At 43.8% G+C, this 23,719-nt stretch overlaps 1 protein-coding gene across 4 annotated transcripts; it reads left to right on the forward strand.

Annotated features, from left to right (window-relative positions):
• Positions 1 to 3,763: 3,763 nt before the first annotated feature.
• GPRIN2 (G protein regulated inducer of neurite outgrowth 2) lies at positions 3,764 to 23,719 on the forward strand. 4 transcript variants are annotated; one of them, XM_035889461.1, is made up of 3 exons: positions 3,764 to 3,945; positions 5,170 to 5,245; positions 21,153 to 23,719. In XM_035889461.1, exon 3 carries the CDS (start codon positions 21,169 to 21,171, stop codon positions 22,972 to 22,974), a length of 1,806 nt encoding a protein of 601 aa, XP_035745354.1. In that variant the 5' UTR covers positions 3,764 to 3,945; positions 5,170 to 5,245; positions 21,153 to 21,168; the 3' UTR covers positions 22,975 to 23,719. The 4 variants fall into 4 exon arrangements, with proteins under 4 accessions (XP_035745354.1, XP_009632522.1, XP_035745471.1 ...); XM_009634227.2 differs by lacking the exon at positions 3,764 to 3,945 and having other exon boundaries at positions 4,926 to 5,245; XM_035889578.1 differs by lacking the exons at positions 3,764 to 3,945; positions 5,170 to 5,245 and adding an exon at positions 10,708 to 10,795.

Below are 23,719 nucleotides of genomic sequence, written 5' to 3' on the forward strand. Positions count from 1 at the left end.
ATTTCGTAATGACTTCATGAAGCCAGCAGATGAGAGAAACCCACACAAATCATCTTCCTTTTCACAGAAAAATAGAATTGCAGAATAGAGGCTTATTCATAGACGGTGCTTGCTACGACTGGGCTGTCTGAGCAGCAGTTATCTTCTCCCAGGCAGAAGAAGCAGAAGTCATCACGCTGCTCACCTGATATGAGCACTCTAGATGTGTCTGACAGCTATTCTTTTCTAAAAATAGATAGACAGCCCCCCCAACCCAGCAGATCCTTAATTAGATATAGAAAAATGTCGCTTTTTCCCTATTGATCTATCTTAAATATATAATAGTGGAGTCCTTAAAGGGTAAGGCTGGTACTGCTCTTTCACAGTGGCTTTTTATCAGGCTGTCGTATGCACTGTGGTGCCACTCGGGCAATAAGGATCTCTAGGGGGAAGGGCTCCATCTCCATTTTTGTAACACAGAATGCTCCTTGGATTAAATGAATAAACCAGCCTTGGGATAGAGACTGGACCCCAGTCTCCCGTCCCCATACTGACTAATCACTAGAAAAGATTGCCATATTCGTTCTCGCTTTTTCCCTAATTCCCAGTGGATCTTCAAGCTGTTAATGCCAAGCGTTGCCGTATGCAGGCTATAAAAGTACTCACGCACGCTAGCCCAAGCTGACTGTTCTACAGCCATCGAGGCCAGGCAGTTGGTGTGGTTTTACGCACCCCCACGTATTCATGCTCTGCCTTAGCACTAGGGCTCAGCTAACCCTGCGGCTTAAGGTCTTCACCGTGGAGTCTGATGGGTGCCAGGCGGAGGAGAGGGAATGCCGCATAGAGGTAGGTCGTGATTCTGAGGGTTGTTTGGGTGTAGATACCTAAACACTGCTTTCTGGGCCTAGGTCTTAGTCAGTCAGTACTGGGAAGTCTGACAGTTTGAGAAGAGCTCATTTTCTTAAATAACTCCTCTACACAAGAAGGTGGTCTAGAGTTGCAGATATCTTAAGTAAGTTAAGCATTTATATACGAATGGCATTGCTTTCTTAAGTAGTACAATAACGTGTGATCAGATGGATTCTATCTGTAAATTAGCTTTGAATTGCAGCTTCTGCAAGTTTATCTAAAACTTTAATTTGAAGGTTTTGCGATATTTCTTATCTGACAGAATTGCTTTATTTGTAAAATTCTATGTGAGAAATAATGGTGCTTGTCATGTCGAACGGAAGGTGATGGTCAGTTTTATGTTTTCAAACAGCCTCGTGTGTGTGTCAAAACACTTGCTATGCTAGCTCCTAGACTGGACTGACTGGAATTTTTTTGGGTATCCAAGCATAAGCAAAAACTGCACTGCATACAGAATGCCAGTTTCAGTAAGGGGCTAGCGCTATCTGGAGGGGAGAGCTTCTGACTGGTTACAGGCATAGCAAAAGTTCACTTTGGCTATGGTGCATTAGTTATTATCTTGAAGGCTCTCTTAGGCTGCACTGTTACCTCTTCAGAAACACTCAAAAATACTTTACAATGGAGATATCCAAGACCTGATCCAAATTGACTGCGGCAGATGACATTCAGGCAAGTGAGCGATGTTATCCACAAGACCGCACATAACGATGTTCCTGGAGGGCTACATTACTGTTGTAGACGAGAATGTGTTCCAGAAATGCATTAAGCTGAAACCGGCCTGGTTGCAGGTGCAGCTTCACTGGCTTAAGTGGCTTTGAATCAACAGACAGCAAATATCAGCTTTCCAGGGCCTGCATGCGGAGCCCCCAGGCAGAGATATATGTATTAACAAATTGCAAGCAGCGTTTTTGTGCGTCGGCTCAGAAAGGCGCTGCCAGCGGGGCACTCTGCCACGGGGGACACTTGAACCTGCCCCCTCCCAGAGCAGTTCTGCCAGCAGTAGCGCTGGGGAGGTTCAAGGCTGATGGAGGAGATCAGCAACTGCAGCCTGGGCAGGTCCAAATCATCCCACCTGGCATGAGAAGGTTACCATGAATGATAGCAGCCCAGGCAGTGCAAGAAAAGGCTGTAGGGTTATAAATGGGAAGGGGTGAGAAGAGGGCTAGAGTACAAGTTTTTAGGTCTCGCGTGGAGGAACCAAGAGATCAGGATGGTTTTCCCACCTCATACCCTCTTCTGAAGAGGGTTAGCTGGCCAAAGTGTGGTTAGGGAATTTGGGGGTCAGACAGAGGGCTCCTGGGCTAGGACTGGGCTGCTTCTCTCTTGAATGTGGAAGCCCCGATGGCCTGGGTGGAGGCTGAGGTGACACAGAACTGGCCTGTGGGTCTGACAGCTCTGCCCGGCGGTGCTCTTCAGCAGGCAAGCAGAGCTAACTGCCTTCCCTCCCATGGGGTGACTCAAAGTCACAGGGCTGGTGGCTTGCTTGCTTCTGATCTTCAAGCACCCCAATGAGTAAATAGTAATTTGGAAAGCTCTTTTCCATGGCTGGGCATAGGACTTTAATTTCATGCGATTAAACACATTCTCACATGTTTAAACCCTGGGTGGAGTTCCTGGGGAAATATGAATGCTAGTCAGGCTGAGCAACAGTGGCAGAACTGTTCTGCAGAAATTCTGTTGAAAAACATTTTTCCTTTCTTCCCAATAGAAATTCATCAACTTTTGCTTCATTCAGCCCAATGTATCTGTAGGCTATTGACTTCTCAGTTTCCCTTAGCTGTCAACGTTGTTAAAGAAAGATATGGAATAAAATCTCCAAATTTGAATTTGAGATATATCTTCATGCCTTTTCTCATTAAATGTAAAATGAAAAAGCTGTGTGCCAATCACATCATTGTGGATGCCCAGATGTGTAACCTATTGAGGTAAAAGTTGGTCACCAGTTTCTTTCAGTAGGCACATTTTGACGCTTTCACTGAAAATAGTCAACAGTGTTGGACATACCAAATCCAGGACGAGAGAGCTACGCAACTTCCTCCTGTAGAGGGTTTAAAGAAAAAGAGAAATGCAATATTATCCTTGCATTGTGTCCTTTATATGTTCTTGGGACATCATGTGGGCAACTTGGGACAAGTTTGGAAGATGCGTTTGACTTGGAAGGGTCATACACTGAGTTGTTCCACCGCTGGCTACTGGCACCCATGGAACGATGTTGGAATCGCTATGAGTGCCATGTCTTGTCATGTCAGCCGAAGGTCTTTTGCTGGAATAACAAAGGAAGCAAAATGCTGTAGAGTTGTCCTCTCCCTGGAGCACTGTTTCGGTCCTGTACCACTGGGGGGGAAGACTCGCCTGGGCACGATCCTGGGCCGCCAGGAACGCTGGCAAGAATGCTCTGGAAGGGACGGGTTCAAGGAACTTCTGTTTCCGGCCCTGCAGGAAGGACACACGAGGTCAGCACAAAGAGCTGACTTCAAATGCCTACTCTGCTTCCTTGCTGTAATAAACATGGCAAGTAAAATAAAGCCAGCCGGAAAGCTGCTGCTGAGCCGTGCGTGGCTGTTAACCCCCGAAATGCTTCCCGACCTGTAGCCCCAGGGAGTAATCGTTCGGTGAGTGCACTGGGGTGTGTGTCTGAGGAACAAAGCCTGGAATCACATAGCAAATTACTGGTTTTGCAGCCCCTTTTGAAGACTCAGGGAGCAATCTTGTGTTCCTAAAAGCATCGGGAGGGGGGGCTTGGTCCCCCTCTCCCAGCTGAGCTCGGCGTAATGGGAGGGTGCTGGGTGAAGGCTTGGGAACAAAGTGAGAATGTGCTGTAAGTGTTTTTGTTTTATGGGAAAGACAGTAACTCCTTCCTGAACAGAAAGAAAGAGGACTTGAAAGGGTTATTTTCTGATGTTTTGGCATCCTTCTCCTTGCCCCAGCAGAGATCCAACCAGGCTGCCTTGTGTGATGCTTTAAATGGAGAGGAATAGGCCAGAAAGAAATAAAAGCGGCTCGCAGTGCAGAGAGGAGTGGTGCTTGGGAAAGGACTGGCTGTTGCTGCTGATAAAGGTGAGTGAAAGAGGAGATTCTTTACAGTAAACGGGCTACCATGGATAGGGACAAGACTCTGCTGGCCACATCCGTCCTTGACGTTCCTCAATGCACCATGGGTCACATCTGGCAGCCTGGCGGGGCCTGGCTGCCTGTGTCCTGGAGGGTTTCCCTGCTGGGGGAGGATGGGACAGGGGATGCTCAATGGCAGCACCCTCAGGACCCAGCCAGCGCCCTCGGTGAGCCCCTGTGCCAGGCTGGGTGCGAGGGCACGGTGCTGCCTTCACAGTCACATGCAGCAAGGGCCGGGCTGGCCACAGCCTCCTGCAAGCTGGGGATCCCCAACTGCGGGGTGCAGGTGGCTGGACGTAGGCAGGCAGCCGTAAGCCCCGAAATGCCCATGCTGGGCACAGGAGGGAGGGCACGGGGCTCACGGGAGGGCAACCGAGGCCACCCCTGCAAGCACCCTGATGTGTGTGCTGATACGTGCTTTTTTTAAAGTCGCTTTGGTGCAGCCAAGATTTGTTTGGTAAGTGGGAACAGGTTCTGGAAAATTATTTTGCAATAGAAAACTTGTTCTAAATTGTGTCCTGTCTGTAGACAAACGGGATAACTTTCTGCAGCATGCTGCTTTTTCCATTTCTCCCTACTCAGCACAAGGCAATCTCACTCTTTTCAATCCATTGGGATGTCTTCGTTCCCAGTCCATGCCTATACAACTGATGCTTTCTGGGTTTTGGTTTTTTGGGTTTTGGTTTTTCGTCGTTCGTTTTTGATCACTCTGGATTACCAGAAGCAATGGGTGTTTCCTACTGGTGATTTTGCATTTACACAAGGGTAGGAACTGAACGCATGCAGGGCGGCTTGGCCCAGGTGCCAGTTCCCTTGCTTGCCCTTTAGCTCCTCCTCTTCCTGCCCCTCTTTGCCTCCCCTCCCTGTGCTTCCCTGGCGGCATTGCTGGCTCTGCACAGGCCCAGTTTCTCTAATCAGATGAAGCCGCAGGATTATCCCTCTCCCTCCCTCCTTCCTAGGCTCCATTTTATTCCCTCTCCAGCCAAGGGGGGAGGCAGGAAGGGGCGTCACGTCCAGGCAGAGGAACCCCCATCTCCCCGTCTCCTGCCTTTGATGCTCTCTAACAGTCCCTCCTCCTTCCCCTTATCATATGCTCACCTGAGCGTCAACAGCACCGGGCGGATCGGGGAGCCCGGTTCCTGAAGGAAATTTGGCTTTTGTTCTCCTCAGATGCCCGACCCTCTGTTTCAAATGCCCTCCAAGTAGCTGGGAGAGGGAAGCTGTGCCACCCCCGAGTAGGGGCAAGGTAAGGACCACCAAAGTCACGTATCGCCCCTTCCCTCCTCTCCCTTTTGCCAGCAGGTCTTTGAGAGTAACGAAGCAGATGAGGGGCAGGGAGAGGAGCTGCACGGAGCCAGACCCAGGGAGAGGAGCTGCACAGAGCCAGACCCAGGCTTCTGCGAGTGCTGTGCGGGCAGCAGGGGGGCGAGAGGGGGCTGAAAAGCCCAGGAAATTGTAGTTTTCTCTTTTGCTGAAATGACGGGAACGGTGGCTCTGAGCTTTGACTGAATGTCATTGAACATCAATGAACTACATTTAGTTCTGCAGAAGGTGTGTGGGGGGGAGGGTGCTGGTGTCTTTCACTCAGATGTGTATGTATTTGTCTTTTAGCAAGTGCTTCTAGAATATGCTTGTCACTGTTTCTTTGGGGGAGAACCCCCCCATAATCCCGTTCATCTTATTTCTCTGCCCATCTGCAAGTTTACAAAGATGCTTTTTGATTATCTTTTGTGTGTACGTTGGGGTTTTGATACTAAAAAAGAGTAAATTGTATTGCTTTAAATTGTTACCTTTTAGCACTAATCTGCCAGAGAATGGTTTCCCTTGTTTTTCCACCATGTGTACCACATGTTTTTGAAATTCCTAAGAAGTTAATATCCAACACTAGAAAAAACCCGAGGAATATAAAAAAAACTGTGCCTTCTGCATATCAGCTTTGTTTTACCCTCTTCTTTCCCAGATAAATGATCAATCGCTATTTAGAATGACTGATAAAATTTTCTCTTAAACTAAAACATGTATTTTCCAAAGCCAAAGATTTGATTTGGCTTGGCTTTTTATTGTCACTGGAGTCAATGTTTTAAATCAGAAACTGCAGTAGAAGAGTGTTTTGTGCATACATTGTAGTTTATAACCTGCTATGATTGAAAGTAAGAATTTGTGCTGATGCACGTCTGGATTTTAGGGGAAGAGGTTTAAAAGGGAGGGGAAGAGCAAGCAGTAATTTCAGTTTAGAGAACTCCAAGCATGAAAGGTGAAAGATAACCATTGGATAAATACATTTTGTAAGATGTTGATCTTGTGCATAAATAAGATGGACCATATAAAGATCAAAATCTACCTCTTTTCCAGTGACTTGTGCTTCAAAGCAACCATCTGATACAAAAATATTGGTGATTTCCATGCACCAATTTGTGCACCACATTGATTAAAGCTTGCAAAGAGTTGTTTGCATGTTTAAGGTTAAGCATATGTCTGAATGTTTGCAGGACCTAGATCACAGTGAGAACTGAGTTCAAAGACCTCTGCATGGAGTCCTTGTGTAAAAGAATTAGGTTTGGGGAAGGTTTTGTATGTGAGGGTGGGTTAGATGAGGGCTTCATGTTTTCGTGTCGTGGCTCAGTCACTCTGTAAAATGCTCTTTGATTATAGGGTTTTGTTGATTTTTAGCATCCAGACATTTTATCTTAACTGTACTCCAGAGAGAGCTGCAATTGCAGTTTAGTTTGTCTGACAATTACCTAGGGCTGCATAAACCACAAGAGCAGTAACCTGTACATAGCCTTGTGATGTCCAAGCTGGTTTATAATATCAAATGTGATAATTCCCTGTTAGATAACCATACCAAATCCACATTTTTCCTTCCATAGCAAACTATACATATTCAAAATACACTTGAAAAGAGTACGTGAGGGAGGGTGGAACAGGTGAAAATTGTTGTCAATGGTCATTATACTTCTGAAGTTTAACTTTCTTTCTGTTAAGGGCAACGATGCAGGGTAAATTGGAGGTATCTTTATAACACTGGAGGTAAGCCGAGGTATTTGCTGCACCAGGGAGACAACGCCCCCCCTGTCTGCAGGCTGGTCAGCTCTGTGCAGAACAGCAGCCAAATCCTCTTCCTTCTTCAGCAACCCTTCTGAAGATTAAAGAGGCTGATTTCTCCATTCCTTTCCCCTGTAGTTAATGTTTTAAAATGAGGATGGAGCGTACTTGACTGGTCTCTTGTATTTGGATATTGCAAGCTGTTAGACAATTTGCAGGAGAATGCGGCCTAGGAAAGGGGCTTTCAGAGGCTCAGGAGCTAGACAGAGAGCTGTTAGTGGTATTCATTCATTTTCTGTGTTCTGCAAGTATTCTTTTCAGTGAATCAGAAAATAGAAAAATCCTATTTTTTTCTTTTATCATATGCCACAGTTTTATTGTTGCAAGTGACCCTCAAGTCATTGGGCAATTAATTCTCTTCCTAAAAGAAGCAAAAGTTTGCATCTTTGGCAGATGTATGTGATGTTTCATTGCTTGTAGTCCCAAACCATTCTGGCCCAAGAACAACAGTATAGCATGAATCATAGGCTGCAAATGATGTTACACTTTACTTTCCTTGTCAGCTTTGCACTCTTTTTTTTTTTTTTTTTCTTTTTCTTTTTTTCATTCCCTGTGACCATGAGCAGCACCACAGGGTTTGTGGGCACTGGCCTTTTGGTTAATTCTTGCAGTTTCTTGGCACCGTAACAAGAGTTTTTTAACTGGTGTAAGCTGTAAAGCTGTATGCATATATGGTATCATACGTGAAAACACTTTTCCTTGGGCTATGAAAATTCTGGAAGATCTGAATCATCCAAACTCTTAATAGTCTTTTTTTCCTCAGGGTGAGGGTGGGAGGTGTTTCAGTGGTGAGAGTGGTGCTTTCTGTAAAAGCGAAAAGAGGGGGAGAATGAAAATAAATGTTGGAGCAGAGTGGTCAGGAATATCTGCCTGAGGGGTACCAGGAGAAGGCAGTGAACTGAGAGATACGAAATGAGCCGTTCTCTGGTTAAGATCACTTGATGCGATATTTCTTATGGATGCATTATAACTATTGAATTAATCTAAAGCTATGCAGCTGATAGTTCATACATATGCTAAGAACTGTCCTTTAGGAGTATCCTCTGATTCCTTAGTGGATGGTGGGGCAGAAAGATGGTCTCTTTCCATTACAAAAGCTGTTAAAGTTCTTCAGAATAAAGTTCCACTCAGAGAAATTATCTTTGGCAACAGGAACCACAAGAAAAATCACTTTGGGGCTGCTTAGGTACATTTACTCGGAGTGTGGAAAGGGGGACAGGCTAACTAAATGAAGCTGACATCAGCCAGGTCTTTGCTAGTTGATCGGTGGCGTTGAGTGTGAGCATTAAGCACGTGAGTTACATCCCAGCATGATTCTGCACCCAAAAAGCATAGTAAGAAAGATCACCTTTAAACTGGCCTGTCCTTGTGTGCATCTTTAAAGTAACGTCTTCCAAAATTAGGGCTTAACTTTTGCACAGTGTGGATGTAATACAGAACAGAGAAAGGAGCCAGGAGTATTTCTCCATCTGCAGAATATTTGCTAATTAAGCCTTAGCAAGGGCACACCTGAGTGTGCAAATGAAGGTTAATGGGATTGAGCAGTTGTAAGACCTTCATTTGACTTGCAGAGCTTTCCTCTGGTCAACAGTGCGTAATACTGACAGAGCCCAGTTCATCTGAGATGAATGGAAAGACCTGATTCCCTTTTCAGCTCAAACTAAGCAAACCTGACATGGAAATTGGAGAGATGATGAGTGCACAAAGCCACCCTAACTCTTCTGAACTGGATTTTTTTAGACTTTTAAAATTATTTTATTGTTTTCTCCAAAGAAGCTTCTGGGAAAGTTCAGTGTTTATGACTGAACAGGGTGGATAAGTACTTCTTGAAATGCCGTCAAGGAAAAAGATACTTCTTGTTTTAGCAGTTTTATTTGGTTCTCAATGGCCTCTGAGCTGTGGAAGGGGCGTGGAGTGCTTTTGTTGATTTGGTAACAAGAAAGACACCAACAGATTTGTAGGAAACTTTTGGCGTTCACTGCCTCCTTCATAGGTATCACCTCGCCTGTAGAACACAGGCATCACTTCTGTGGTTCCTTTCAAAAGTTATTCCTGTTTTACCTCATTCCAGGGAAAGGGTCAGGTTCCACTAATCAATTAAACAAATGGTTTAATATTGCAAAATGATTGCACATTCCAGCTTCTTTTGAGGCTCAGGATGAGAAGCTGTATGAAAACTTCTCATTGGCAGTGACAGGCAAAAGCACAAAATTCTGAAAACTGTAAAAAAAAAAAAAAAAAAATCACTGAATCATTCAGTTTGGAAGGGACCTTGGGAACTCATCTCTTCCAACCCCCTGCTCAAAGCAGAGACAGCTATGAGGTCAGATCAGATTTCGTAGGGTTTTGTCCACTTGGGTCTTGAATATGGTCAAACCAATGTTTGAAAAGCAAAGGGTTCCTGTAACAGAGACTTAATTCTTTATAATCAGTATCTTGTTGCTAGCAGTTAACAGCAGATACTTAAAGAGTTATCCTCCAGCTGTCCATGTCGTACAGGTGGGATCTTCCTCTACCTTGGTGATGACAGGAACCTGCCTTGTCTTGCAGTTCTTGTTTGAGTTGTTCCGAATTTATACCTCAATATTTTCTGTTTCTGACACTATTAAATGTTAATAAGTATGGACTTTTGCAGCTCATTTTGTGGTTGAGATCAACCAAGAGGAGGGGAAGCTTGCTTGTTTACACAGAGCAGGGTGTAAATATAAGTTCCTGAGGAAGTTCTTCACAGACTCGGATTTGACAAAACATTTGCAAGTTTTAGTCTGCTGCTTTACTGTGTCTTGAGTTTTCTCTCCTTAAGGTCTCTGGTGTCAGATAAACGCTGGAGAGCATCCTGTGAGCATGGGCTCTCCTCTAGCCAAGCTATAATGTTCTTCTTCTCTCAGTCCTGAGAGTAGTGAGATGCTCCCTTTAATTCCTTTCAGATGGTTTCTGAAAACTACAGATAAGTTTCCCACATAGGTCTGATTAGACCACAGTGTAATTGGGACAGTTGCCTTTTTGAGAGAGAGACACCGCACTTTGACATAATAACTGGTCTTTATGACAAAATATCGACTTTGGAAAGGAAACTTATTCTTCCTAGTTCCTCCCATATTCTTTTTTTATATAGTTTCAAAGCTAGCTTATACTACAGTCAGACAACCTTTAGCAACGCCACAAAACACGATTAGATAGTCTTCTCTTCAGTCCTTTTCAATACTCACTTGACTATATGTGTGTAGCATCACTTACCCCTCTGGATAGAGACTGCCAGTTCTTTTCCAGCTTAAAGGTATATAAAAGACTGCTTGCAGTGTGAACCGAAGACTTCGATTTGTCACAGGATCTCTCTGCCAGAGAGATTTTCATGACCAGTTCATTAGTAAATAAAAGCTTGTAAGTGAATGCAGTGCTGCAGGACAACATGCTCTGCAGTTGTGACAGCTCTGCTTATAAAGGTGTAATGATTCTACTTACAATAAATCGTTGCTACTTAATATGCCATGCATATATAATATGCATGTTATGAGCGTGCATATTATATGCACAATATATACACACGACACCTACTTGATCAATTCTATTAATTTTATGTATTTGAAATCCTTAAGATTACTCATCCTCACTTGATGCTGGGAAGCTGGAGGAGGGGATGGTTTAAGCAGATGCTCTGAGGCATGGATAGTGTCTGAACTTTACCAGGAAGGTGAGTTTTCTGCAAGTGCAGCAAGAATTTCCCATAGAGATGCTCTATTTCCTTCTTTTGAACCAAATACTACAAAAGAAGGGCCAGAATACATTCTTCTCAATGTCTTACATTTAATATCTTTCATTCTGGGATTTCAGAGTGCTCTGCAATCATGAATTAAGCCTTTAAATACCTACATCAGGAGCTTCTACATCTAATCCCTGAGTCACAGATGAGTAAACTGAGTCATGAAGTGAATGACTTGCTCAAGGGCATGCAGTATGTCAGTGAGCACGGACAGAATTCAAACACAATTGTTTCTTCTTTCTAATTACCGAGCAGTTGTTTTCTTATAATCTGGAAGTCAGTTTTCTGTCAGTCTACAATATGAAAGTTGGTCTTTTCCCTACTGCTGCTGAGAGCAACTTCTGGAGGCAGATGGATTGCCTTTTTGAGTCTTTCTTTTCTCCGATGTTTTGTGCGCGGTTCATAACCACTGTCATTTAAATAAAGAATTAAAGGGGTTTTCTGTAGCCCTTGTGAGGTGTTCAATCACAGGGAAAAACAAGGGAACAAGAAATGAGGGTGAATTACTAAGTCTCACTAGATAACTTACCAAGTTTTTGTAGGCAGGAAATAGATTTGGCTATTACACGTAGACGAGGAATAAACCATCTTTGATTGTTTTGGTGGGGCACCTTTCAGTCTGTAAATATTGTCTTCCTTTATCCTAACAGAGATGTTTGGAGAGCCTCAGATTACTGTTACGTTTGTGTATGTCACCGTTACCCCTGTTTGCTGCCGCTGTAGGAATTGCCATCCTTCTGTGAAGGATGATACATGAACATGAGAAGCCAGCGTACATTAGAGGGAGGCTCAGCTCTGCGCTTTTGGCCACCTCCTTCCAATCGGCACGAGCAGAGGCACGGTGGCCGTGTGGTGATGCGCAGACATTGTGCAGCAGAGCTTCAGGTGCCGGATGCACGTTCACTTGTCAGGGTGGAGGATCTCACTGCCCTCGTATTCAAAAGTAACCAACTACAGTGCTAGATGTGGTGCTTAGGGACTTGGTTCAGTGCTGGGATGGCAGGGTTAGGTTAATGGTTGGACTTGATGATTGTAAAGGTCTTTTGCAACCTAAACGATGCAGTGATTCCAGGATATCCATAGGGCAAGGAGGCTAAGCCATGCTGAGTTCATATCTTCCCTCTAACTGTTGCTATTAAGCTTTCAAGCAAACAGGAAGAATTCTGATTTGAATATTTTCTGCTAAAACACATGAATTTTATTTTAATTGCTCGGCCAGTTTGGGTGGAGTTTGTTGGACATGCAAACTGCTGGCCTCTTGTGAAGATTGCATTCATATGGAGCTGTGCTCCCTTGCTGTGGGATTGGAAGCAGGATGTGTTTTGGTTTTCTGTACAATTTTTGAGCTCTTGATGCTTCACAGACAGCTGCAATTCACACAGTTTTCAGGCTTGGGCCCGTGATGGGTAGAGGCTTGCTGAGCAAGCTATGGCCATGTGTCTTTGCAGAGTTCCAGATCAAGGGCTTGGCTTTGGGGTGGTCTGCTCAGGGCTGAAGAGTGGACCCAAAAAGGGGGCTCTGAGGAGGATGAGTCGTTCAATACCAGACTGACCCTCTCCCCTCCAAATTGGTACATCTGACAGAATAGGATCGGATCCTCTGCTGCGAAGAGGAAAAGGTTCATTAGCGTCTGTCCCTGAAATAAATCCAAATGTAGACAGGTCAAATTTTGTGCATCAAAGATTAATTCCTAAAGAAATTATGAAATGTTTTTCTCACAGGACATCTGTACTGCCAGTGGATATCAGCAGCCAGCAATTCTTAACAGCATAAACCTGGCAGCTGAATTAACCATTTCATTTTGCATAATTCTGTTCTGCTTAAACCAGAAAGGCAATTATATTAATGTACCACTTCTGTAGGCACACACTGTTCACTGCAAGCATGATTCTAGGTCAGTGTTGCCTGCTGTCATAATATTTGATGGTTTGGTTTTTTTAAAGCCCCAGCTGCTGAAAACAGCTGATTACATGACCATATCAGCATATTTCATATGTTATGAAAAAGTTTTAAGTCTTCTGACTGAAGAGATAAGCTTTAAGGAAGTGAGCTGTCAAATACTAACAGTGAGCATCAAACATGACTGTACAATATCTCACATTTTAGCTCTGGCAGGTGTATTGTAGGGCAGCTTGTACACTGAGGTAGGTCTACGTGTACATGGAGATATAGTGGGAGTAATGTTTTGATTATAAATTTATTCTTCTAAAAAAAAGACCAAAATCCTAAGAGACCTTTGAAATTGTTTCTGGGACAGATGAGTAAGTAAAGAAAGGTGGCGAAGAGGACGTGTGGTTGTGTAGTGCCTCATGTGGTGGCATCAGGGCTACATCCCAACACATGCCTCCCTTCTGATGGAGCACATCCCTCCTGGGTTTCCCAGTAATTTATTTACAGCCCCATGTGATTTCTGCTTTGTGGAATTCAATTAAAGGTGATGTTAAAATGGTCTCCTTTGGTTCATCTTGGCTGCCGCTGCTGTTTCTCAAAGGCGAATGCTCATCCTCTTGCATGACTTTTTTTATGCTGTTGAGATAATTGTAGACACGGTGGCCTTGTCCTTCTGCCTTGAGATGACTGTATCAGCAAATGTTGGAATCTGTTCACTTTCTGACATGGCAACTATTTTATTATCCCCTGGTGAGGTCACTGGCAACCAAGCTACCCATGGTAACTTTGGCGTTTGGGGGAAGAAATCTCCGCTCGGGTCCTCAGTAAGGAGGTAGCTGAGATTTGTTAATACTCAGTAAAAAGGGGACTCTCTCCTTTTCATCTCATTGCCAATGAATGCAGAGAGATGTCTGTCCAGTGTGCTCCGCTTCAGAGGAGGAAAAGACAAATCTTTTAGAAAAGCCTGGGAGACAAAGTGATAATTAACAGAAATGAAAGAAAAGCTGTGACCAGTCAGCTTAGATGTACATAAAACTTCGCTTTGCTGCACACTGAGTGTCACAACTCTTCTGCTCTGGTGTTTTCTACCTGGTCAAATGTACTCCTCTTCCTACAAGTGAATTACGGTCCCGGTGACTTGCACCACTGTTACCGGTACTTCTAGTGGTGCAGAATTGAAAAATAATCCCATTCATTCGCATGCATGGGATGCACTTGTCTGTTCTGTGCATCTGACGGTGTTTGTAGGTGCCCAGATTAGTCTGTCCTTTAGATCTGTCTGATACTTGGAAACGTAAGATGACCCAAAATATTTACAAGAGGGCATTAGCAGATTGAACTGAACAGGGCATGGTTAATTTATAATGCTATTCCAAAATGGAAAGCCTAAAGGAAGATGGTGGATTAAAGGTTAAGTAATTGGGGTCCCAACCTGATTCTGCATTAATCTAGTTGCATTGATATAGTTGTATTTACAGAATTTAAAGAAATTCCTTGAAGTTCCCTGATGAGCGATACCTTTTCCCCTATTGTAACTCCTCTATTTATTCCTTTCCCGTACACCTCACCAACATAAAATAACGATTAAAACCACCAAACCCCCCCTAATCCTAGACACTTGAATCTCTAAGCTTTTTACCATGGCTAATCCTGTTTTGCCAATGCCTTTCAAGTGGTTTGACTCCCCCCGCCCAACAGTAGATGTTCATGATTACCACTAATGGACTATTTCTTTCAGGGCAGCGTAGTTGGGGGGAGGCCATCGGCTCTCATAGTGCCAGCATGCCAGCCTCTGTGTAAGTGCCACACTGATCTCTCTTCTCTTGTGCAAGTTACCGGTAATTCTCAATGCGGGCAAGCAGGAACAAATTTTTAGACATGACTATACTCTCTTTTGTTTTTAATTTTGGTGGTCTGAGCCTCTTTAAAATGAGTACAGCTTTAAAAGAAATAAGCATCATATTAGATGATGTTCCTTTTTCTGCCATTTTACCATGGTAAACATCTATCTTAGAAGTGCAGGCATAGATGCCAATAAGGAAGACGCATTGCTTAAATACCAGGCCTGAAGAGAACACAGCATGAATGTGCTGCATTGCTTCTGGTACCCAAGGTACTGGGCTTGGGGAGAAATTTAGTTATTTCTGTGTGCTGCCCTGTGTCCCAGGCAGGTGTCAGCAGCGTTTATGGCTAAGTGACAGCTACCCCTTAGGTTGTAGTCGAAGTTCCGTCATTTTAACCATAAACTGCTCTTGCCTTTTCAAATTTATAACCATGGTGTTTGTAACAGGAGTAAATAGAGCTAAGAACCTACCTATAGCAGCTTTCTATTCAAGTAAGTCCTATAAGTTAATTAAAATCACACTATTCTCCTTGTATAAAACATACACGTGTTTGCCTTGGAGCTTGGTGCTGTTGCAGAGATTCTGTGTTTGCCGTGTGAAGCCGCTGACTGCACAGGTTACCAAGTGCTGATGCACAGCGGGGCCAGAATGATGCACATGAAGGAGCAAATTCTGGGCAAAGCCCTTGCAACCCCCTAACGCTCCATGTCTTCTCAAAAAGTGTTGGTGCTCACTATGGAGGGCCCTGCTCGGTACGCTAAATTAACAGTCACCACCCAAAAATTTGGGTATGGATCAAATCACCTAACTCTTCCAAATTTCACACTTTCACACTGTCACCTCTGAAAGTGGCTCTGATTTTACCAGTTATTTTGCTGTCAGATGCTGGTTTTGAAAGTATAATATGAAATATATGAAGAAAAACATTTTTTTTTTTGATTGTCTGATCAGCAAAGTGAAGAAGGATGAAACAGCCTGCAGTCACTCTGGCAAGTCTTGTTGATTTGTGGGTTGACCATCACAGTTACAGAAAGCAAAAATAAACTGTGTAAAACTTAGAGAAATAAGTCTGTGGCATTGCATGTATTTTTTTCTAGTAAATTGTATTAAATTTTAAATGAAAGTTCTCTTTCTCTCTTCCCAAGTTCTGCGACTAACTTGTACTGTTTAACGTGTTAGGCCATTCATCCTGCATCCCAATACGTTTGGGTACTGTACTAACAGAGTACTTGGGAAAGAGCACGGTCAGTGTCCTGTGACTTGCTAAATTCCAGTGCAGGTTTTTGCAATAAAAAATCCTTTCCTGGGATAAAGGATCCAGCAGCTGTGTTACTTTTATGGCATTTTGCAGTTTGTTTCTTTGCTTGTTGGAGGAAATGCAGACATGCTACTCTCCTTGTTATGAAAACTGTGATTTGGTTTGTGGATGTCTTTTTTTAATCATAACACTCTTTTGGAGCCTGCCAGTGCAGGGAAGAAAGCAATCACTGGCAGATGCATAATGCAGGAGCCAAATACAGTCATACTGAAATATTACATGAAAACTTGCTCTCTATATTGACGTGATTGTAAGGAATTATTCCACTTCATACCCACTTGTGTTTGTTGTCAAAATTGTATTCCATGCATGTACTTTTAATTACAAAATACAAAAAATACTGAAGACTTTTGGAATCGTAGTTAAATTACCAGTGAATGTCTTTCAACTGATATTTAATATTCTGAGACTAAATTTACTAGTGCATTAACTAGGTCACAACTTTAATCATAAGTCATAGCAAAATACACATTTGTTGCTTTAAAGTAGTTCAGTGGAATTAGTGAAAGCAGCCTAGATCCCCTCATAAGCTATCTGAAGCTAAGCCAAAAATAGTGGATGTTAATTCCATTTCTATCCTAATCCTTTCTCTGCTTGTCTAACAATTTTCTATATATTCATAGCAGGGTATCTGCCTCAAAGTTCTTGCTTTCTTATTTGTGTATTCAGGTGCAGATTTCCTTTGAATTTCCAAACGAAAAATCTCTCAGATCACCTCAGAATCTACAATAGGTATTTTTGAAGAAAATTGCTTTCCTATAAATTACATATTTACTTTTTTAAAAGCAAAGTTAAGCAAAGCGGTCTTCTCCACCCAACACGGCCCATAAAGTTGTGGCAGGTCCCTAAGTACCCACTGAGCCAGCTGTGTCTATATCCCCGTTTCACGTGGGTAGTCCATCCCTGATTAGCTGATTCACAAAACACAGTGGCATTGCACGACCGTGAAGCTAGAGAGGTTTGGTGGTTTGGTGGTGGATTTTTTTTTTTTTTTTGTCACACTGTCCTCGGTATGTGCCCCCAGCCCCTCCCTGGTATGTGTGTTGGTAGAACCATCCAGACACTTCTGCCTCCTACCCCTTCTCAGAAGTCCTCAGCGGGCTGTGGTCTGCGTGAGCTCACGCGTAGTGTGCGTACGTGTGGCATCACGTCTCTTCTGCAGGGCTGGATACGTACGTGTAAGAATTCCCGTGTGCCCTAGGGCATTGGCGCCAGCATTGCACGTGTGAAATATAGAGTTTGGGAAGGTGGATAGGGAGTTGGATACCATTTCCAAAGCCTTAGGAAGAAGGGCACCGTGTGTGCAGGTTTGCCTTGGGTTCATGCCACGAGCAAGTTTGCGTTTCTGCAGAGGGAAGCGGTCTTCTGTTTCCCCCCTGTGCTAACGTTAGTGATCGGTGTGGCTGGATTGATGGTCTGATATAGTGAGAGCTAAGCCAGTTAAAATAAAAAAAGAAAAAAAAAAAAAAAAGAAAAATCAGAGTCAGCAAGCTGATAGGGTTTGTGGCACACCTGCACGCTCACTCATGCCGCTGTGGAATGCTGTGGTGACACTTGGCTGCAGCAGAGGTGAGGAGAGGCCAGGTCTACCAGGCATTGATTTGTCCTGCAGCCGTCACCCTCTGTGCAGAGCTCCACGTGTGCAACCTGGCTCAGGGCCCTGCCTCTGCCGGGTGGGCAAAATGTGCTGGCTCTGTAGGAGCTCGTGGCTCTTCCCAGAGTGGGAAAAAGGAGCAGGGAATGGAGGGAGAAAGCAATAGGTGGCCTATAAACGTTCGTGCTGACTGGGAAAACAAGTTTGGATTTCAACACAATGGGAAAGTGCATTATTCTAAGGGAAGCTGATTCATCTTTGAATGGGGCTTTGTTTTCTTTTTTGCTGTTTTTTCCCCCATCCTTAACTATGTCCTGAAGTATCAGGTGAGATGCTCTTTTACTTAACTGGTAATTGTTCCCATGGTTTTTAAGGTCCAAAAGTCATAGGATAATTGTTACAATTGCGCTAGCATGGAACACTGGTCTACCTGAGCAGAGATGTTCAAATGCTGTTGATAGTTGCTGCTTATGGTGTTATATATGCATTTGTACAGCTGTACTATATGTAGCATTGGCCCATGGTCTGGATTTCAGCTGCAGTTGGAGTCTATGTGGGTGGGACAACCCCAAATTTCTTCAGAGTTCTCTTTGAAGGTGTCATTACAAGCATCACGCTGGATGTTGTTTTCAGTGACGTCAATATATTTGGACTGTTTCATTTATTTGAATGTGTTTCTTCATGTTCAGGTGATGAATCGATCTCAGATTGCATCACTTTTTCCAGTTACAGAGATTTCTGCAGCAATGCTACATAAAGAAGGCAAATAGAGGTCTTGGTATATCTGTGTGTATATACGTATTTGAACACCGTGAACTTTGTGGGAGAGCTCTTCAAAGTTTACACAGCATTCTGTCATCTGTAGAAGGATATGTTTGAAGCTTCCTTTCACCTGAGACTCAATACTTGTGACTGAGGATTTCCATCAGTAAATGTTGTTTCATCCCAGTGTGTGTGAGAGCCTTTGCAGGTGTTATCTTTTAAAGAGATTAAATGTGAGGTCTCCACCTTGCAGACAGCTATGCTCTGCTGTTTAATCCTATCAACTCCTTTGAACTCTATGTGGCTATACCCATATGTGTCAGTGGCTGCGGGATAGATTACACACTGGAGGAGATGCACAAAGTGCTTTAAAACTGTCACTTCCCCAGTTCTTGCTTCTCTTCTAAGCATTGAGTGAGGTTGTGTGAGGGCTTTTGAAAAACATGGAGAAATGCATTGATGGCCAGCCTGGCAAGAAGTGGCTGCTTTTGACTGCAGCTGTGCTCAGCAGTGCCTCTAACCCAGGAATGTGAAATTCCATTCCTGGAAGAAAAGATGCTTTTGTGTTGTCCTTAGATGCCACCAGTCTGTGGAGTCCCACTGGCCGGAGAGACTGTGTGGCATACAGAGCAGGCTTGGTGCGGGTGTAACTGAGTTCAACTTCTAACTGAACAAGCACCTGTGAAGGAGGGGAAACCACCTTTTTTCTGCATACAGTCCAAATTTGAGTCCACCCTCATGCTAGAGGATATTGCTGCTGATCGCAAGTCCCTACAGCACAGCCCACAATGAGAAGCTTCTCAAGGAAGTGATTGCAAATATTGTTGTTTTTTAATGTTCTCTTGCTCAATTTAATTTCATTATGGAAAACAGCCAATGCAAGTGAATTTCAGGTGATGGGAAAATTGCAACCTGAACTTGAGCTTGCCAAAGTTAACAATGAAAATGGAATGACAAGCGTAAGCACTGACTGCTGTCTGGATCGGCAGTAGAGCTCTTGGTTTGCAGCTGGAGCAAAAGGCGTGCTCTTTATCAGTTGTGTTGGTAGATGACTCTCTGAACCTGTAAAATATCATATTAAAAGGCTCACATTTGAAAAACTTCTCACTGAGGGGTTTGAATGTGAGCCACTGGTCTCTTGGTGTTTTGGGTGAGCTTTCCTGTTACATTTACAAAGTGCTTTTGTCCACCACGTGTACACACCTTTCCTGTTCCACACATTTGTTTTTATTTCAGTGATACAGTTAACAAGAAATTGTGAAGGTTTCTTTAGGAATCCTGAGAGGGAGGCAGAGTCTACAGAGTGCATGTGAGGGAAAGTTATTTAAAATGAGAACATGAGGCTTCCAGCTATACTTCAGCACAAATAATTACCCTGTAGTACATGCCCTGGAAGCAATGAATAAGCGCTCTACATTTTTCTGTGCAACAGAATGGGTTCTTTTAGGAAAGAGATGTATTTCTGTGTATGTGTGTAGACAGATATGTGAGCATATTAAAATAACTTAGCTACACAAATGTTGAAAGACCTCTGTGACACCAAGGGGATCTGAGTAGGTCAATCAATGGGAGATCTGATTCAGTCAACAAAAATGGATCACTAAGTCTGGTTAGATTCAAAATCATTAATTACAGCTTCTCTTAGATGTGGAAGTGCTAACACAAATGTTAACAACATACAGGATACTATACCCGTCAGTAGAAACAAGTGTTTTCTAACAATAAAAGTGACTGAGTGCACTGAAAAAAAAAAAAAAGGATAGAAGAACCACAACACTTTGGTTAAAGATTCTCTTGTTTTGCTTTTATCCTGCTTCTGGTGCAGTGAGTACCTACCTTCCACAGCCAGGGTGAACTTGTGGATTCCCAAAGGCGATTGGCACAAGAAGCCCAAACCATGCACTGAAGCACATACCCCTAGCAGACTCTGCGCTGAGATGCAGACCATCCACCCGGCTCCCTGGTTCCTAGGGGAGTTTCACCTCCAGCCTTGCACTGGACCCCTCTTTGCTGCCACCTCCTATCGTGCCAGTGGTAAGCACGAGCTAGAGAGCCCACCGGTCCTGCCGTGGGCCAGCGGGCTATCTTCGCCCCATGCTGCCCAGCGTTACTTGTTCTGGGAACACTGGCGCCGACTCCATGCAGGCCTGGCAGAGCTCATTTCCATGGGTTTCGTGTTATGTCTCCTCTGCCTCAGGTGGTCAAAGCAGTTTTGTCCACATCTACTGTACATTGGTGTGGACTCTGGGGAAAACAGTTGACTAAAGCAGTGATCTTCCTGTGAAATGAAATCCAAAGCAGCTTGTTAGGAAATGTAGGGGACAGTTGTTGAGGCTTTGTTAATATTTGAAAGCTCCATGAGTGACTGGATAAATTCTGAAATGACAGTGTTGAGAGACTAAAAACTGAACAGTTTTTTGTTTTGACAATACAGTTAACTTCATTGGCTTAATGAACACCGTGGTGAAAAGCTATCTTGTTTAAAATTACTTCTGTCTTGGTTTAAGTTACATGACATCTCTGGATGCCCCCAAAATTGCTCCAGTAAATTCAGGGGAGGTTACACTTGGCAATGTTGAGATAGTTATTGTTAAAAGCTAGAAACCGAGAAGAATTTTTTTCCCTTTGTGTTTTATGAAATGGAAAAACCCCAGAATTTCAATAAATCTGACTCTAATTCAGTCAAAAACCCGTTGTGGGTTTCTGAAAATGGAAACTGGCCAGTGTGAGTACACAGAGACTACAGTGTAGCACTTTTTTAAAAGTATCTGTGAACTGTGAAAGCGAGAAGCCCAGGCAGAAGTTCGATAGAGATTGCAGTTTCCAGTGCATATATTTCCTTCTCAATCACTTCTTTTTCTTCTCCACCCTTTCTTGCAGATATCTCTTTTTTGCCATGTCAGCTGACAGCCGCCAGCTCCACACTCATTCCTACCAGGAGGCACTAAGTTCTACTTGTCACGGTCTCTTGAATGTCCACAGTCACCCCCTGTCGAAGAGCTCGTCAAATCTGGCCTATACTGGGCAATCAACTGTAGAGGAAAGGCAAAGCAACAAACAGGAGCTGAAGAAAAGCCACAGTAGCACCATCTGCCATACCCTGGGAAACGAGAGCGATGCCAGGAGCGTGCCGAGTCCTGGATGGTCCTTCTCGCAGTCTGGGATGATGGGACTTGGGTCAGTGGTCCAAACCATAAGCAATCAGTCAGCTGATGACAATTCAGAGAGCAGAACTAAGACTACAAACCATTTTCTTATCACCGAACAGTCCCCAGCAACCTGGGAAGTGGGGGACACCAAGATGTGTGTAAAGAGCAGCACTGTTGAGAACGTTTCTTCAGGCTGCATTGTACACCAGCAAAGCATGCGTGAAATGGAAGAACCAGGACCTGCCCTTCAGAGAAGCCACTCAGACCTAACCTGCACTTGCAAACAGCAGACTTATGTCACTCTTGCAGAAACCAGTGCTACTCACTCCAGCCTAAGCTCTTCTAGCTGCAGGCATGGTCTGCCAGTGGCTAGGATGTCTTTCCAAACACAGAGATATGGGTCAGAAACAAATGAAAATGCATCTCACTATCAACACCTTGTGACTCGTCTTCCAGTTCTACCTCGAGACCAAAACGTACCCACAAATAGCTTCGACAGCAGTGGTATTCCGCGTAATAGTACTGTTTACACAGATCCCAGAACATTTCACACTGCTGTTCTAGGACCCCAGATGCCTGGAAATGGCTTCTCAAACAGGACAATGTTCAGTCAAGCCACTGGGATTATTCATGGTGGTCTGACTTACGGTAATATCCCAAACTCTGCATACTCGCCTGTGGTGATGACAGTTCATAACAATTCTGCAGGGCCCTGTAATATAAGGCAGGACCCTTGTGTGAAAGTAGATGCCACTGTCCCTGCCTATTGCCATTCTTTGCCCATACCATCTATACAACTTGTTCCGCGGCTGGTATGCTCAGTTAGCGAGTCGGGAGAAGAGCAGGCGGCACCTGGCTATTTTCATTCCTTTTCTACTTCAGACATTCTGACATATCCTAAGCTGGTGTCTTCAGTAAGTGAATCAGGCCTGGATGCCAAGAAAGTCCTCAAGTGCTGTAGCATTCCCGCAGAACAACTGCAACGTGCTCAACACTGTGCTCAGCAGGAGAGAGCTCCCCCAGAAACAAAGGCTGCCTGTGTTGCCTTGAGTAGCCAGCAAGGTGCAGACGTGGTAATGACAACTAAGGATATGTGGACTATGACCTCTATGAATGATTTAACCAAAGGACTGAAACCAGCTCTTGAGCGTAGAGATGCTGAGGTACAAACTCTTCCAACCGTGGAATGCAAATCTGTGGCAACCAGCCCCGCGGCTGCAGCAGAAGGCCACTCGCATGTGTTCCCAGAGGTGAACCTGGAGCAAGACTTGGAGGCCCCCAAATCTCCGGTACGTGAAGTGAGATGGGATGACGAAGGAATGACATGGGAAGTGTATGGGGCATCTGTGGATCCAGAAGTCCTTGGGTTAGCCATTCAAAAACATCTTGAGATTCAAATAGAACAATTCCAGACGGAGCCTGCTCAGCCAGCGGGGAAAAGTAATGAGGAGCCATCTTCTGAGAAAATGGGGAAAAAAAGGCCATTCAGAACAATGATGCATTCCCTGAGATACCCGAGCTGCTGTGCTCGATCCAGTACTGCAGTGGAGTGAGCACAGCTGGGCTGCTTTCACAGTGTAAATAAACGCTGACTCTGTGTTTCCACAGTACGTGTGGCCAATCCACTTCTGGGTAGGTGGGAAAAGTTCAGTGACCACCAAACACACATCAAAGCAAGGAAAAACCCCTGGCTGAGCTGTATAACAGAGGACATAATGTCGTACTTACATCATGCCATCTGAATTATCTGAATTATCGTCTGAATACTTAACATAGCACTGTTTCATTCTTCTATGTTAGTTTTAAATCATGCTGTGAGGAATGAGACTTCTTTTCTAAATGATGCATCTTTTTAAAACAATGATGACTTTTTTTTCTGTATTTTTAATAACTTAGGGTTAGAAAACAAAGTTAGCAAATGACGCTTTAATCAAAGTTTTTAGCTTTCAATCCTACTCCCTTAAATTGTTTTGGGAGCTACTTTGCTGTTTATTTATGATAATGCTGACTATAAACCCACTTTAACGGTAGGCAAAATGACAAACTAGTGTAATGCTATGTGACAAAGAATTGTAACTTTTGCTACTGTGAAGTAATTTTGATACTGCTAGTCCAAACTCTTCCCTTTGCAAGCTGATGTACAGTCGGAGGATGCTCCTGCAACTTTCAGATTAGTGTGTAGTTATGATGAATTACACTCTAAATATCCCAAACTGATGTTTACCAAGTGATTGACACAAATGTACAGTACTACCAAAGATGGCTCCTGTAATGTGAATTACTTATTGAATGCTTGTT

Source organism: Egretta garzetta, unplaced genomic scaffold (assembly GCF_000687185.1).
Source record: "Egretta garzetta isolate BGI_Z169 unplaced genomic scaffold, ASM68718v1 scaffold280, whole genome shotgun sequence".
Classification (NCBI taxonomy): Eukaryota; Metazoa; Chordata; class Aves; order Pelecaniformes; family Ardeidae; genus Egretta; species Egretta garzetta.